Raw genomic sequence first — 13,894 nt, forward strand, 5'->3', positions numbered from 1 at the left:
GCTATTCTCAACTTTGAGGAATTTGTCTTAAAACCACTTTTGAAAGAGCATACAAATGCAGGTACACTATATAATACTGTGGAATGACAACTAGAATCTGAAAACCTAAATATGCGACTACTCTGGGAACCTCTATGAGGCTCTCACTAGATTTTTTTCTAAAATAATTTACAACTTCTAACTCCACTCACCCAAAATATTATTGTGAAGCTTAAATGAGATAACATTTGTTTAAGTATTTGGCCTATCCTGTTTAGTATCAAGTACCATAGTTATTCATACTGGACAGGTCTAAATATAATAATGTATATGGGATTTTTCATCACATGCACTTGGTCTTATACTTTACTAGAGGCCCGGTGCATGAATTCATGCACCAGTGGGGTCCCTTGGCCTGGCCTGCAGGATCAGGCTGAAACTGGCTCTCCGACATCCCCCAAGGGGTCCTGGATTGTGATAGGGCGCAGGCCAGGCCTTGGGACCCCACTGGTGCACGATCAGGGCCAGGGAAGGATGTGGGAGGTTGGCCAGCCGGGGAGGGACCGCGGGAGGGCTCCAGGTGTCTCTGGCCCATCTCGCTCAGTCCTGATCAGCTGGACCCCAGCAACAAGCTAACCCACTAGTCGGAGTGTCTGCCCCCTGGTGGTCAGTGCATGTCATAGCATGCGGTTGAGCAGCCTTAGCATATCATTAGCATATTACACTTTGGTTGAACAGACAACCAGATGACTGGACACTTAGCATATTAGGTTTTTATTATATAGGATAACATCTATCTGTTTATCTGTAAAGCAATACTTATAATAGGGCCTTGCTTTGATTCTCACGGATTTAGCAAACTAAAAACAATATTTTTTGTATGTTTTTATTGATTTTTAGAGAGAGGAAAGGAGAGGGAGAGAAAAACATCTATTGGCTGTCTCCTGAACACCCCTTACTGGGGATTGAGCCTGCAACCTGGGCATGTGCCCTGACATCAAACCGAACCAGTGACTTCATGGTATATCAGAGGACGGCTCAACCAACTGAGTCACACCAGCAAGAGCTACAAACACCATTCTTAAGAAATATCAGGAAAAAATAGGTTTTAAACACAAGATAATATATAACTTCATGTTTACTTGTCTTAAGCTACACAATCTACTTCTCTTACACAAATGTTTCCAAGTATGGTCATTTTTTCTATTTGCTAAATGTTTCATTTTTTTTGTGAGTCTTGTGTAAAAAAATAATCAGTCTTATTCACTTATCTTCACTTTAAAAAAGGCTAGATGATGGTATACGGGGGGGGGGGGAAGCTATGTTGAGACAAAATGGAATGAAAGGAAAATTATTATCCAACATATGTGGTAAGATTTAATAAATTATTTTAGACAGGATTAAGCAGATACATTGGACATTAAAAATAAGCAAACTGGCTCTGGCCAGTATGCTTAATGATTAGAGTGTCAGCCCGTGGATCATAGGGTTGAGGGTTTGATTCCCGGTAAAGGGCACGTACTTCAGTTGTGGGCTTGATCACTGGGTGCATACAGGAGGCAACCACCAATGTGTCTGTCTGTCTGTCTGTCTCTCTCCCACTGCCCCCCCCCCCCGCTTTCCTCCCTTCCTCTTCGCTTCTCTCTCTAAAAATCAGTAAGAAAAAAATTGTTGGGTGAGGATTAAAAAAATATAACAAAATAAGCAAATTGTACCCATCAATACAAGTATGATCCAATAGAAAGACAGACACATGCATATACACACAATCATCCTTAGTATTATCTTAAAGAGCAATATCTAGTTGTACTAATATTATGTACCAAAATACCCAGATGGAGTGATTCAGTTGTTTGAGCATCATCCTGTGCACAGCAGGGTTGCTGGTCTGATTCCTGGTCAGGGCACATACCTGGGTTGCTAGTTTACACTGCCAGTTAGGGCACAGTCAGAAGGCAACTGATCAATGTTTCTCTCTCTCTCCTTTCCTCTTTATGCATGTTCTCAGGTGAGGAGTAAAAGGAAAAAAAAATACACAAATGGGGTGAAAGATAGATAGGAAGGGGTCAGAATAAATTACACAGACACTGTCTGGCAAAAGAGGTTCAAACTGTAATGAACAATACAGAAGATGATGGGATATACATAGAAGTGCATCTTTCATGGACAAGTAAGGGTAAACACTACCTCTTTCCTAAAGCAAAATTATCCTTCACCCAAAATAACCTTAGGAGAGGTAATTCATCAGTTCTGAAGTTCCCAGAGGCAAGTTATTGTACTCTTTTACTCTATTATTCCTTCTAAATACTTACTATCATCTCCAACAGGACCTGCTGAACACTGTGCTGGGGGGTCCCGGGCCAGGTCATTCAATTCCTTAAGAAAGGAGAAAGAAGAAATGTATTCAACATAAATCTGTTACCCATTAATACAATTTTTCACTATTACAATATTCTCTGTCCCACCAGTACAGCTCTTTTGGGAGCACTCCTTCAGAGTCAGAGAGGGGTGGATAGGTTAAAGTATTTTAGATTCTTAAGTACACATGTACGTTTTAAATAATGGATCATTTTTGCTTACAGTTCAGTAAGTAAATATAAGGTAAACATGATTATGTGACTAGAGTCACAGAACTATAAGGTTACATTTAAAGCTCTTGAAATCATAAATATTCCAAATTATATGAGACCATCTAACAAGATATTGATGTTTTCAGATGGTATCTACTACCAGGGTTACAAAGGTCGTAGAAAAAAACTTAAAAAAGGATACATTAAAAACGCTGGCTGAAGTTATCTATATTCTACACTAATAAAAGAGAAACATGGTAATTGGCGTACGACCGCTACCCTTTTCATTGGCTAATCAGCAAGATATGCAAATTAACTGTCAGCCAAGATGGCTGCCGGCAGCCAGGCAGCTTGAAACTAACATGAGGCTTGCTTGCCTCAGTGACGGAGGATCGTTGGAGGAAACCAATGTTCCCCGCCTGCGGCTGCAGGCCTCTGAGCGGGCAGTTTATGAAACATTGTAACAAATACCTCCGGACTTCAGCCAGCAGATTCGCAACATTGTGAGCAAAGGCCAGAAACCTACTTTTAGCACCGGAGGGAGGCCTAAGAGCTGGAGCCAAGCCTCAAGGTAAAGCTGGCCCAGAATAAAAAAAAAAAAAAGAAAAAAAGGAGCGGTTGGGAACTTCAGTCACTCCCAGCCTGAAAACAGCCCTCAGCCCCTCACCCAGAGTGGCCAGGCACCCCAGTGGGGACCCCCACCCTGATCCAGGACACCCTTCAGGGCAAACCAGCTGGCCCCACCCATGCACCAGGCCTCTACCCTATATAGTAAATGGGTAATATGACTCCCGGCACCGGGATCAGCGTGACAGGGGGCAGCGCCCAAACCCCCTGATCGCCCTGCGGCTCTGTGTGTGACAGGGGGCGGGGCCCCAACCCCCTGAGCAGCCCTGCTCTGTGCCTGATAAGGGGGAGCTCCCCAACCCCCCACCCCCACAGGCCCTGCTCTGTGTGTGATGGGGTAGAGCCATAACTTCCCCATCGGCCCTGCCCTGAGTGTGAGAGTGGCAGCACCCCAACCCCCTGATCGGCCCTGCTCTGTGGGTGATAGAGGGCGGCGCCCCAACCCCCTGATGGGCCCTGCTCTGTGTGTGACGGGGGCAGCGCCCCAACCCCCTGATTGGCCCTGCTCTGTGCGTGACAGGGGGTGGTGCCGCAACCTCCCCATCGACCCTGCCTTGAGTGTGATAGGGGACGGTGCCCCAACCCCCCAATTGGCCCTACCCTGAGCGTGACTGAGGGTGGCATCACAACCTCCCAATCTGCCCTGCTCTGTGCATGACGGGGCGGCACCCCAACTCCCCAATCGGCCCTGCTCTGAGCCCGACCAGGGGCTGCACTTAGGGATTGGGCCTGCCCTCTGCCACCCGGGAGCAGGCCTAAGCCAGCAGGTCGTTATCTCCCGAGGGGTCCCAGACTGCGAGAGGGCACAGGCCGGGCTGAGGGACCCCCCCCCCCCCGAGCGCACAAATTTTTGTGCACCGGGCCTCTAGTATATATATATATAATAGGCTAATTTGCTAAGTGTCCCTCCAACCATCTGACCAGTCGTTATGATGCACACTGACCACCAGGGGGGCAGATGCTCAACGCAGAAGCTGCCGTGACATGCACTGGCCATTTACAAAGAAATGGCACCACAGACCTGCCATGCTGACAAAGCAACACTCAGCTTCCCCAAGTGGGATACAGGCCCCGCCACCACCCTGGAGCAACAGCCCACCAAATCGCAGCCAACGCTGCCAAGACTCCATGGTGCAAAATGCAGCCCACAGCCCAGCCCAGCGCAGAAATGGTGGCTATGGGCAACGGGTAATGACGTCACGTAGCAACACCTGGCTTCCTCTCCCTAGCGACTAGCCTCCTTGGATATTCTTCAGCCCAGGAATACAACTTGCTTTATAGCCAAGTGCAAACATTTTACACTTTAACCAAATGTCTGTGAAGTGTTTTCACGTGCCTCATCTCATTTGATCCTCACAGAAGTCCTGGAGTAGGTAGGTAGGAGACTCAATAGAATCCTATTTTCTTTTCATTAGCCAGAAAACAGAGATTTAGAAATTTTAAAAACTTGCCGAAGCCGGTTTGGCTCAGTGGATAGAGCGTCGGCCTGCGGACTGAGAGGTCCTAGGTTCAATTCCGGTCAAGGGCATGTACCTGGGTTGCGGGCATATCCCCAGTAGGAGATGTGCAGGAGGCAGCTGATCGATGATTCTCTCTCATCGATGTTTCTAGCTCTCTGTCTCTCTCTCTTCCTCTCTGTAAAAAATGAATAAAATATATTTAAAAAAAAAAAAAGAAAGAAATTTTAAAAACTTGACCCGACTGAAAAGAAATGGTGGAACTTGAAAATGACTTCAGGTTTTCTCTCTGCGCAGAATATAGTCAAACACTGCTACAGTTAAATATTTCACCCTTTGTTCTTCCTGTGTGATCTGCAATAATAATCTGCTTCATGTTGATATTTACTGCTGTGTTGCTGACAACTACCTGAAAGAGAAGTTGGGGTGCTTCACTGGGCTGGAAAAAGTTTAGCTAAATCAGAGAGCAGGTCTAATTAAACAAATTTATATACTAGAGGCCTGGTGCACAAATTCGTGCACAGGTGGGGTCCCTCAGCCTGGCTGGCAATCGGGACCCATTGGGACCCATTGGGACCACCTAGTCCCTATCGGAGTGATCAGGGCCGGCCAGGGGGACTGCGGAAGGTTGACTATGGAAGCACACTGACCACCAGGGTGCAGCCCCTGCATTGAGCGTCTGCCCCCTGGTGGTAAGTGTGCATCATAGCAACCGGTCGACTGGTCGTTCAGTCACTTTGGCTTTTATATGTATAGATATAAAGCTCTCACTGGTGCCAATCTCACACATGTGTTTTCATCTGTCATTGTCAATCGTGAATTTGGTTGACACTTCTATTATAGAAAAAAGGCGAATAGTGATATTAAAATATTTCTAATTAACATCCTTTCAGTGTGCACCAATTCGTACACTGGGCCTCTAGTCCTATATAATAAAAGGCTAATATGCATATCGACCAAATAGCGGAACGACTGGTGGCAATGACATGCACTGACCACCAGGGGGCAGACGCTCAACGCAGGAGCTGCCCCCTGGTGATCAGTGTTCTCCCACAGGAGGACCGCTGCTCAGCCAGAAGCCCTGAGTCGGGCTCACGGCTGGTGAGAGCAGCAGCAGTGGCAGAAGCCTCTCCTGCCTCCATGGCAGGGCTAAGGATGTCCAAACTGCCAAGTTAGGCCCGCTTTGGGGAGCAGGCCTAAGCCATCAGTCGGACATCCCCCAAGGGCTTCCGGACTGCAAGAGGGCGCAGGCCGGGCTGAAGGAACCCCCCCACCCAAATGCACAAATCTTGTGCACCAAGCCTCTAGTTTTAACATAAGAGCCCACAAACAAGAGATTTTTTTACTGTGTGGAGATGCCTAAAAAAATTCAAGGCAGGAAATCATACTGTATTCCCTTTCCCTTTGGCTTGGTATTTGAGGTAAAATCAAGCTCTGGGGAAGGATTAGTTTAGATTTTATTTTTACAATATAACAGTAAAATTCAATATTTTTAAGTACGATAAAAACTACTTAGAATCTTAATTAGTTAACAAAGGTATGACTTTAATATTCCAAATACAATGGGGCCTTGACTTACGAGTGTCCCGACTAACGAGTTTTTCGAGATACGAGCTGTCTCTCAGCCGATTTTTTGCTTTGGGTTGCGAACTAAAATTCGGGTTACGAGCCAGCTTCAGATACCCCACTGCTAGTTGGCGCAGCGAACGGCACAGTGAATGCCACAACATCAGCCCAGCATCACGTGTCTCACTCGTTCACTTTTTGATTTGACATACGAGTAATCTGAGTTATGAGCTCCGTCACGGAACGAATTAAACTCGTAAGTCAAGGCCCCACTGTATTATATACTTTTCCATTTGTAATACCATAGTTATGTTAGCCCTTTCTGTTAACTTATTCAACCAAGTCATTTTGGTACATTATTCTGTTTTATCCTATCTGTAAGCTTGAGTACAAAGCATAAAAGTATAGAAATAAAATTTGTCTTTTTAAAATGCTGAGATTGAGATAAAGATTTAAGAATAATTACTTTCTCAAGTATCTCAATTTTTGGATTTTGTACCCCTCTACAACAAAGATTCCATATCCAACTCAAGAAAAAATTAACCTATATACAATGCCCATCCCCAAATGTTTGTAAAAAATGTCAGTACAACCAAGAATGCTTGCCTGATTTAAAACACAATTCTTTTTTTTTTTTCCTAATATAGCAATAGATTGCTACTAAAATATAATTTGGCTGTGGCTGGTGTGGCTCAGTTGGTTGGAGCAACGTCCCATACTCTGAAAGGTTACGGGTTCCATTCCTGGTCAGGTCATGTAAGGAAAACCACCAAACCATGTTCTCTCTCACATTGATGTTTCTCTTCCTCCTTTCCCTTCCCTCTAAAATCAATAAGCATATCCCTGGGTGAGGATTGAAAAAAAAAAATTTAACTGAACAAGCTATGCTGATGTCCTACCATGTTCATTAAATAAAATTTTACTTGTGACTTACCCTTAATATTTTGTTTCAAATTAAGTCACTTTTTTCCATGCTGAATGACATCAAGGTTTAACAATGAGAGCTAAATTTATTTAAGGTGAATATAAAATTCATTAGTCCATTTCATGAGCTAATATGATATAACTTAAAAAACCTAACCCAAACTTAGGCTAATACATTTAACACACTCATTCAACACTTCCTTGGTTCAAGGCACAGATATGGATTAATCTCACAAGCACTCTGCTAAGTGAAAGTAGTCAGACATAAAAAGACTACAGTCTGAAAAAGAAAAGACTATGTTCTGTATGATTCCATTAATATGATATTCAAGAAAAGGCAAATTTATATTGACAGAAAACATCAATAATAGTTCATGGGGAAGGAGGGAGGGATTTGGAGAGATTGACTATAAAGAACAATGAAAATGTGGGAAGTTATATCATGACTTTAGTAGAGATTGCACAATTATATATATATTTATCAAAACTCAGTGATATTTATAATTGTTGAATTTTATTGTATGTAATATATATTTCAAAGCTGTTTATTTTTTAGAAAACATATATCCATCCATCTTTGCATATGCATAAAATATTTCTGAAGAATATGCAAGAAACTATTAACAGTATTTGCCTTCAAGAAGAAAGCCTGCTTTGGAGGGGTAAGAATAGGAACTATATAGTCCTTTTATACCTTCTAAATTTGATAACAAGTATATTTATTTCCTATTTGAAAAATAAATGTCCAGTTCCTAACTGTAAATTTGGATTAAAATAACTATTAAAAGTTGTAACTGCCCAGCTGGTGTGGCTCAGTGGTTGAGCGTCAACCTATGTACCAGGAGGTCACAGTTTGATTCCAGGTCAGAACACATGCCCTGGTCGATCCCTAGTAGGAGGCATGCAGGAGGCAGCCAATTGAGGATTCTCTCTCATCATTGATGTTTCTCTTTCTCTCTCTTTCTTTCTTTCTCTCTCTCTTTTTCTCTCTCCCTTCCTCTTTGAAATTAAAGAAAAAATGTGTTTTTAAAAATAGATTCCCACTTTATGAGCCTTTAAAATAAATAAAATAAAATATGTAAATGTCGAATAGTTTTACCAGCTACACATAAGGATAATTACAGCCATAGGGGCTCTATATTTTTATGACTCCTTTTAAAAATATATTTCTTTATTGATTTCAGGGAGGTAGGGAGAAGGAGAGAGATAGAAACATCAATGATGAGAGAGAATCATTGATCGGCTGCTTCCTGCAAGTCCCCTACTGGGCATGGAGCCCGCAACACAGGCATGTGCCCTTGACTGGAATCAAATCTGGGACCCTTCCCACTGAGCCACGCTGGCTAGGGCTATTTTTATGACTTTCGAAGTACAATTCCTTTAGAGTTAGAATTCCTAGAAATATAAATTTTGGTACGACAGTACATACAGGAAGAACCATTGAAAGTATCTCAGACTTCCAGGCAAAGTGACAAAGATTACTTTTACTCTTTCCCCAAATCCTACTATAATAAGAGGAAACAGAAAAAATTTTTTTAAGGCTTAACCCACAAGTACAAAGAATGAGCAAGATAACAGCAGCAACACTTTTGGAAGCTACAAAGGAGACTGATAAGTGACAGTGACTTAGCAGTCACAAGAAGGTGAATCCTAATTAATGGGAAAAACTCAAGAAGGAACCAAATTTAATTTACAAAGCCTCAGAAGTTGACTGTTTGAAAGACTGTTTAAGTAGACAAGGATATAATCAGCAGTATCTGCAAAATGTGGGACAGTATATAGGATAAGGGACCTGTTTTATTCAACAAAAACAGTGTATGAAAAGCCCTGGCTCAGTTGTTTTATCATGGTCGCATCCTCCATGCACTAAAAGGTTGCTGGCTTGGGGATTCCCAGTCCAGGCACAAGCCCAGGTTGCAGGCTCTATCCCCAGTAGGGGGAGTGCAGTGGGCAGCTAATGGATGTTTTGCTATCATATTGATGTTTCTCTTTAAAAAAAAAAAAAAAAGTGACCCAGATCCACTGGCTCAGTTGGTTGAGCGTTGTCATGTGTACCACCAAAAGGTTATCAGTTTGATTCTCAGTCAGGGCACATACCTGGATTGTGGGTTTGGTCCCCAATTACAGAAGGCAACGGATCAATATTTCTCTCTCACATCAATGTGTTTCTCTCTCTCTCTCTCTCTCTCTCTCTCTCTCTCTCTCTCTCTCTCTCTCTCAGAATGTCCTTAAATGAGGATTAAAAGATTGAAAAAAAGCATATGAAAAAAGAAGGAAAGCTATATATTAGCAAAGACTTAAAAGATATCAACCAATTAGCTGACTTTGTTTATATATTGATTCAAACCAATCAAATATAAAAAAATCAAATTTGAAAGAAAAAATTTTTAACTGATTGGACATTTAGTATCAGGAAATTATTGTTAATATTATAGATATAATCATTGCATTTTTGTGTGTGTAATTTTTTAGAGTTCTTTTCTCTGGGTTTCTTAATCTGGTACTACAGACATTTGGGGCCAGATAATTCTGTTTTTTTGGAGCTCTCCTATACATTGTAGGATGTTTAGCAGCATCCTAGCCACTACCTTCTAAATGCCAGTAGCCTTCCAGCTGTGAAAACCAAAAGTGTCTACAAACAATGCCAAATGTCACCTGGTGGGCAAACTTGTCCCCAGTTGAGAACCACTGGCTTATCTCTCTTAGTAATACATTCTGAATTATTTACAGATAAAACCATATGATATTTGGTTGGCTTCAAAATAATCCAGTGAGGGTAGAAGAGATAATCAAGAATTAACACAAAATAAGGGATTATGGGGCACATAGAAATCTGTTATGGAACACTCAATGTTCGATTGTGCTTGAAAATTTTATTGCAGTTTATTGGACATCTATTTTATGTATTTTCCTATAGTGTATTATGTTTGTAATAAGGAAAATATAAAGGAAAAAAGTTAATTACAAATTCTCATATCCTGTAGTTGGTTGTTTAAAAACTTTCGGAAACATTTTGGCAATATCTTACAAAAAAATGAAAAGGCTCACACTCTAGAACCAAACAATTTTACTGACTATAAAGAGAAGCACCCATGTGCATTAAGAGACATGTATGGGGAATATTTGAAGCTTAAGTGTTTGCAGCAAAATCTTGGAAACAAATATCTATCATAAGGGAAGAATTTTTTAAAAATGTATTGTTGGTATATTTGTGTTCCATGAAAATACATGTTATATGAAATGTATACAGACAATCCCTGGCTTATAATGGTTCCACTTACAATTTTTTGACTTTACAATGGTGGGAAAATGATACACATTCATTAGAAACCGTACTCTGAATTTTGATCTTTTCCTTGGGCTAGCAACATGTGGTATGATACTCTCATGACACTGGGCAGTGGCAGTTTGCCACAGCTCCCAGTCAGCCACATGATCATGAGGGTAAATAACCAATATTCTACAATGTACTATGTTGCTATCATTTTCTAAATATTGTGTTTTGGGTTTTCATATCCCATCATGTCTAAAAACACCTATCTGTGTCTCCTGCTTCTGGTGAAAAGAGGAAGGCAATTACTCTTGAGATTAAACTCAAGATAACTGCCCAACTATAGGCTAACTTAAGTGTTCTAAGCAAGTATAAGACAGACTAGGCTAAGTAAGTTATGATGTTCAGTAGGCTAGGTGACTTGCATGCATTTTTGACAGGACGTTTTCAACTCACAATGGGTTTATCGGAAAGAAATTCCATTGTAAATTGAGGAGAATCTGCATATTTCCTTAACATCTATGTAAATTATGACAACATTCAAAACAACACTATCTGTTGCTTATGGATAAAAATCTTAAAACTTTAAAATGTACAACTAATAAAATGATGTCTAGATCACTTCTCTGACTCTGGAATCCTCCAGTGAAAGTCCTCCCCACCCAAGCAACAGGCTGGTTTGTTCTCTGGAGAGGATAAAACAGGTCTTAGAACTAAGAGACACTAACAAGGGCATGGAAGATGTATGAAAAACAGGAAGGTTAAGTGAACGTTTCCATACACACTTTGTTCACAGTGGTTCTGAGAACACTCTAAGCCTAGCCTATACCTTCCAGGCAGGAGATTAAATGATCCTTGAGAAAACTTGACCAACATAAGATAAAGAGCTATACAATTTACTGGCATTTGTGGTTCATCTGGAGAAATAGCCAGGCCAGTAAACCATAAATTGAATTCCACAGTTGCCAAACCTTACCCCCATATGCTCAGACCTTTTAATCAGTTTGTTATGCCCTACTCTTAGAGAATCAGCCATATGATTCATCTTCAACACCTTCAAAAACCAAAACAATGTAGAGGAAAAAAGCAGTAAGAAACAAAGACCATACAGGAAGAAGAAAATGTCAAAACAAACAAACAAACAAAAAACTATCATAAATACCCTTAAAGCAGGGGTCCTCAAACTTTTTAAAAAGGGGGCCAGTTCACTGTCCCTCAGACTGTTGGAGGGCCAGACTATAGTTTAAAAAAAAACTATGAACAAATTCCTATGCACACTGCACATATCTTATTTTGAAGTAAAAAAACAAAACGGGCCGAAACCGGTTTGGCTCAGTGGATAGAGCGTCGGCCTGCGGACTGAAGGGTCCCAGGTTCGATTCCGGTCAGGGGCATGTACCTGGGTTGCGGACACGTCCCCAGTGGGGGATGTGCAGGAGGCAGCTGATCGATGTTTCTCTCTCATCGATGTTTCTAACTCTCTATCTCTTTCCCTTCCTCTCTGTGGAAAATCAATAAAATATATTAAAAAAAAAAAAGACTTTAAAAAAAAACAACACGGGAACAAATACAATATTTGTATTTGCATGTGGCCCGCGGGCCGTAATTTGAGGACCCCTGCCTTAAAGGTAAGAAAAGCTATTGCTCCTATGAAATAAGAACAAAATCCTTAAAACAAATAAACATATTCTGGGAATGAGAAAGTGTTTCATAAAATACATAAAAGACTTGCAGTATTATTTACAATAACCAAGATATAGAAGCAACCCAAATGCCCATCAATAGACAAGTGGATAAAAAAGCTGTGGTACATATACAATGGAGTATTACTTGTCCTTAAAAAAAAGAACGAAATCTTACATTTGTAACAACATGGATGGACCTACAGTGTATTATGTTAAGTGAAATAAATCAGACAGAGAAGGATAAATATCACGTGATTTCACTTACAGGTGGAGTCTAAAGAGCAAAATAAGCAAAGAACACAGAAACTGACTCATAAATACAGAGATCAGACTGATGGCTGCCAGAGGGGAGAGGGAGTTGGGGGGCTGGATGAAAAAGGTGAAGAGATTAAGTACAGATTGGCAGTCATAAAACAGTCACGGGGATGTAAATACAGCATAGGGAATATAGTCAATAATATTGCTATAACTGTACAGTGCCAGGTGGGTGTTTAAAATATCAGGGAGCTCTAGCCAGTTTGCTCAGTGGATAGAGCATCAACCCATGGACTGAAGGGTCCTGGATTCAATTCCAGTCAAGGGCACATACCTTGGTTGCAGGCTGGATCCCCAGCTCTAGTCGAGGCACATATGGGAGGCAACCAATCTATGTGTCTCTCTCTCACTGATGTTTCTTTCTCTCTGTCTCACCCCTTCCCTTCCACTGTCTCTAAAAATAAATGGAAAAATATCTTTGGGTAACAAAAATAAAATATCAGGGAGACCACTTTGTAAAGTATATGACTGTCTACTCAATGAAACTAATACAAAATAATACTGAATGTAAACTGGAATTAAAAAATAAAATAAAATAAAAAGGAAGTAGATAAAAGACAAAGATGGAAAGTAGAAATGAAAATATAGGAAGACTAGTCCAAATCCATGCAATGTCCATAAAAATTCCAACTGTGTTTTTTTTTTGCTGTTTTATTTTACAGAAATGGCAAGCTGATCCTTAAGTTCATATGCGAATGCAAGGGACCCAAACACAAAACAATTTCGGGAAAGAACAAAGTTGGAAGACACACAGTTCCTGATTTCAAAACTTAATATAAATTCCAGTATTCAAGACAGTATGGTACTAGTATAAGAACAGACATATAGATCAACAAAAAAGAATTGAGAGTCCAGAAATAAAACCATACATTAATGACCAATTGGTTTTTGACACAGCTGCCAAAACAATTCAGTGGGAGAAAGAGTAGTCTTTTCAACAAATGGTGCTAGGAGAACTAATCCATACAAATGATGAATTGAGAATTCTCCTACCTCACACGATCTACGAAACTTAACGTAAAATAGATAAAAGACCACCATTTCACACCCGTAGAGATATTTACTATAAAAACAAACAAACAAAAACAAAATAATAACTGTGGGTGAGGATGTAGAAAAACTGGAACCCTTGTGCACTGTTAATGAAAATGTAAAATGGTACAGCTACTGTGGAAAACAGTATTGGCAGTTCCTCAAAAAATTAAAAATAGAATTACCATATGATCTAGCAATTCTAAGTATATACCCCAAGAGAAGGGTCTAAAAGAGAATTTGCACACCAATGTTCATAGCAGTATAATTCAGAATACCTAAAAAGTGTAAGCAATCCAGCCCTGGCCAGTGTTACTCAGTGAACCAGAAGGTCTTAGGTTCAATTCCTGGTCAAGGGCACATACCTGGGTTGCAGGTTTGATTCCCAGTCCCAGTCGCTTCCCTTCCACTCTCTCTCTAAAAATCAATGGAGAGAAACCAAGATGGCGGCATAGGTAAACACCGGAG

General features: G+C 40.9%; 1 protein-coding gene across 1 annotated transcript in view; it reads right to left on the reverse strand.

Moving 5' to 3' along the window:
- UBE2D2 (ubiquitin conjugating enzyme E2 D2) overlaps positions 1-13,894 on the reverse strand; it is a 50,899-nt gene that overhangs the window by 16,482 nt on the left and 20,523 nt on the right. Inside the window, exon 2 of the mRNA XM_036312213.1 lies at positions 2,292-2,355. Coding sequence (XP_036168106.1) covers positions 2,292-2,355 — 64 coding nt within the window. The remainder of the gene's footprint in view (positions 1-2,291; positions 2,356-13,894) is intronic.

The sequence above is a fragment of the Myotis myotis genome, unplaced genomic scaffold (assembly GCF_014108235.1).
Source record: "Myotis myotis isolate mMyoMyo1 unplaced genomic scaffold, mMyoMyo1.p scaffold_m19_p_6, whole genome shotgun sequence".
NCBI classification, from domain to species: Eukaryota; Metazoa; Chordata; class Mammalia; order Chiroptera; family Vespertilionidae; genus Myotis; species Myotis myotis.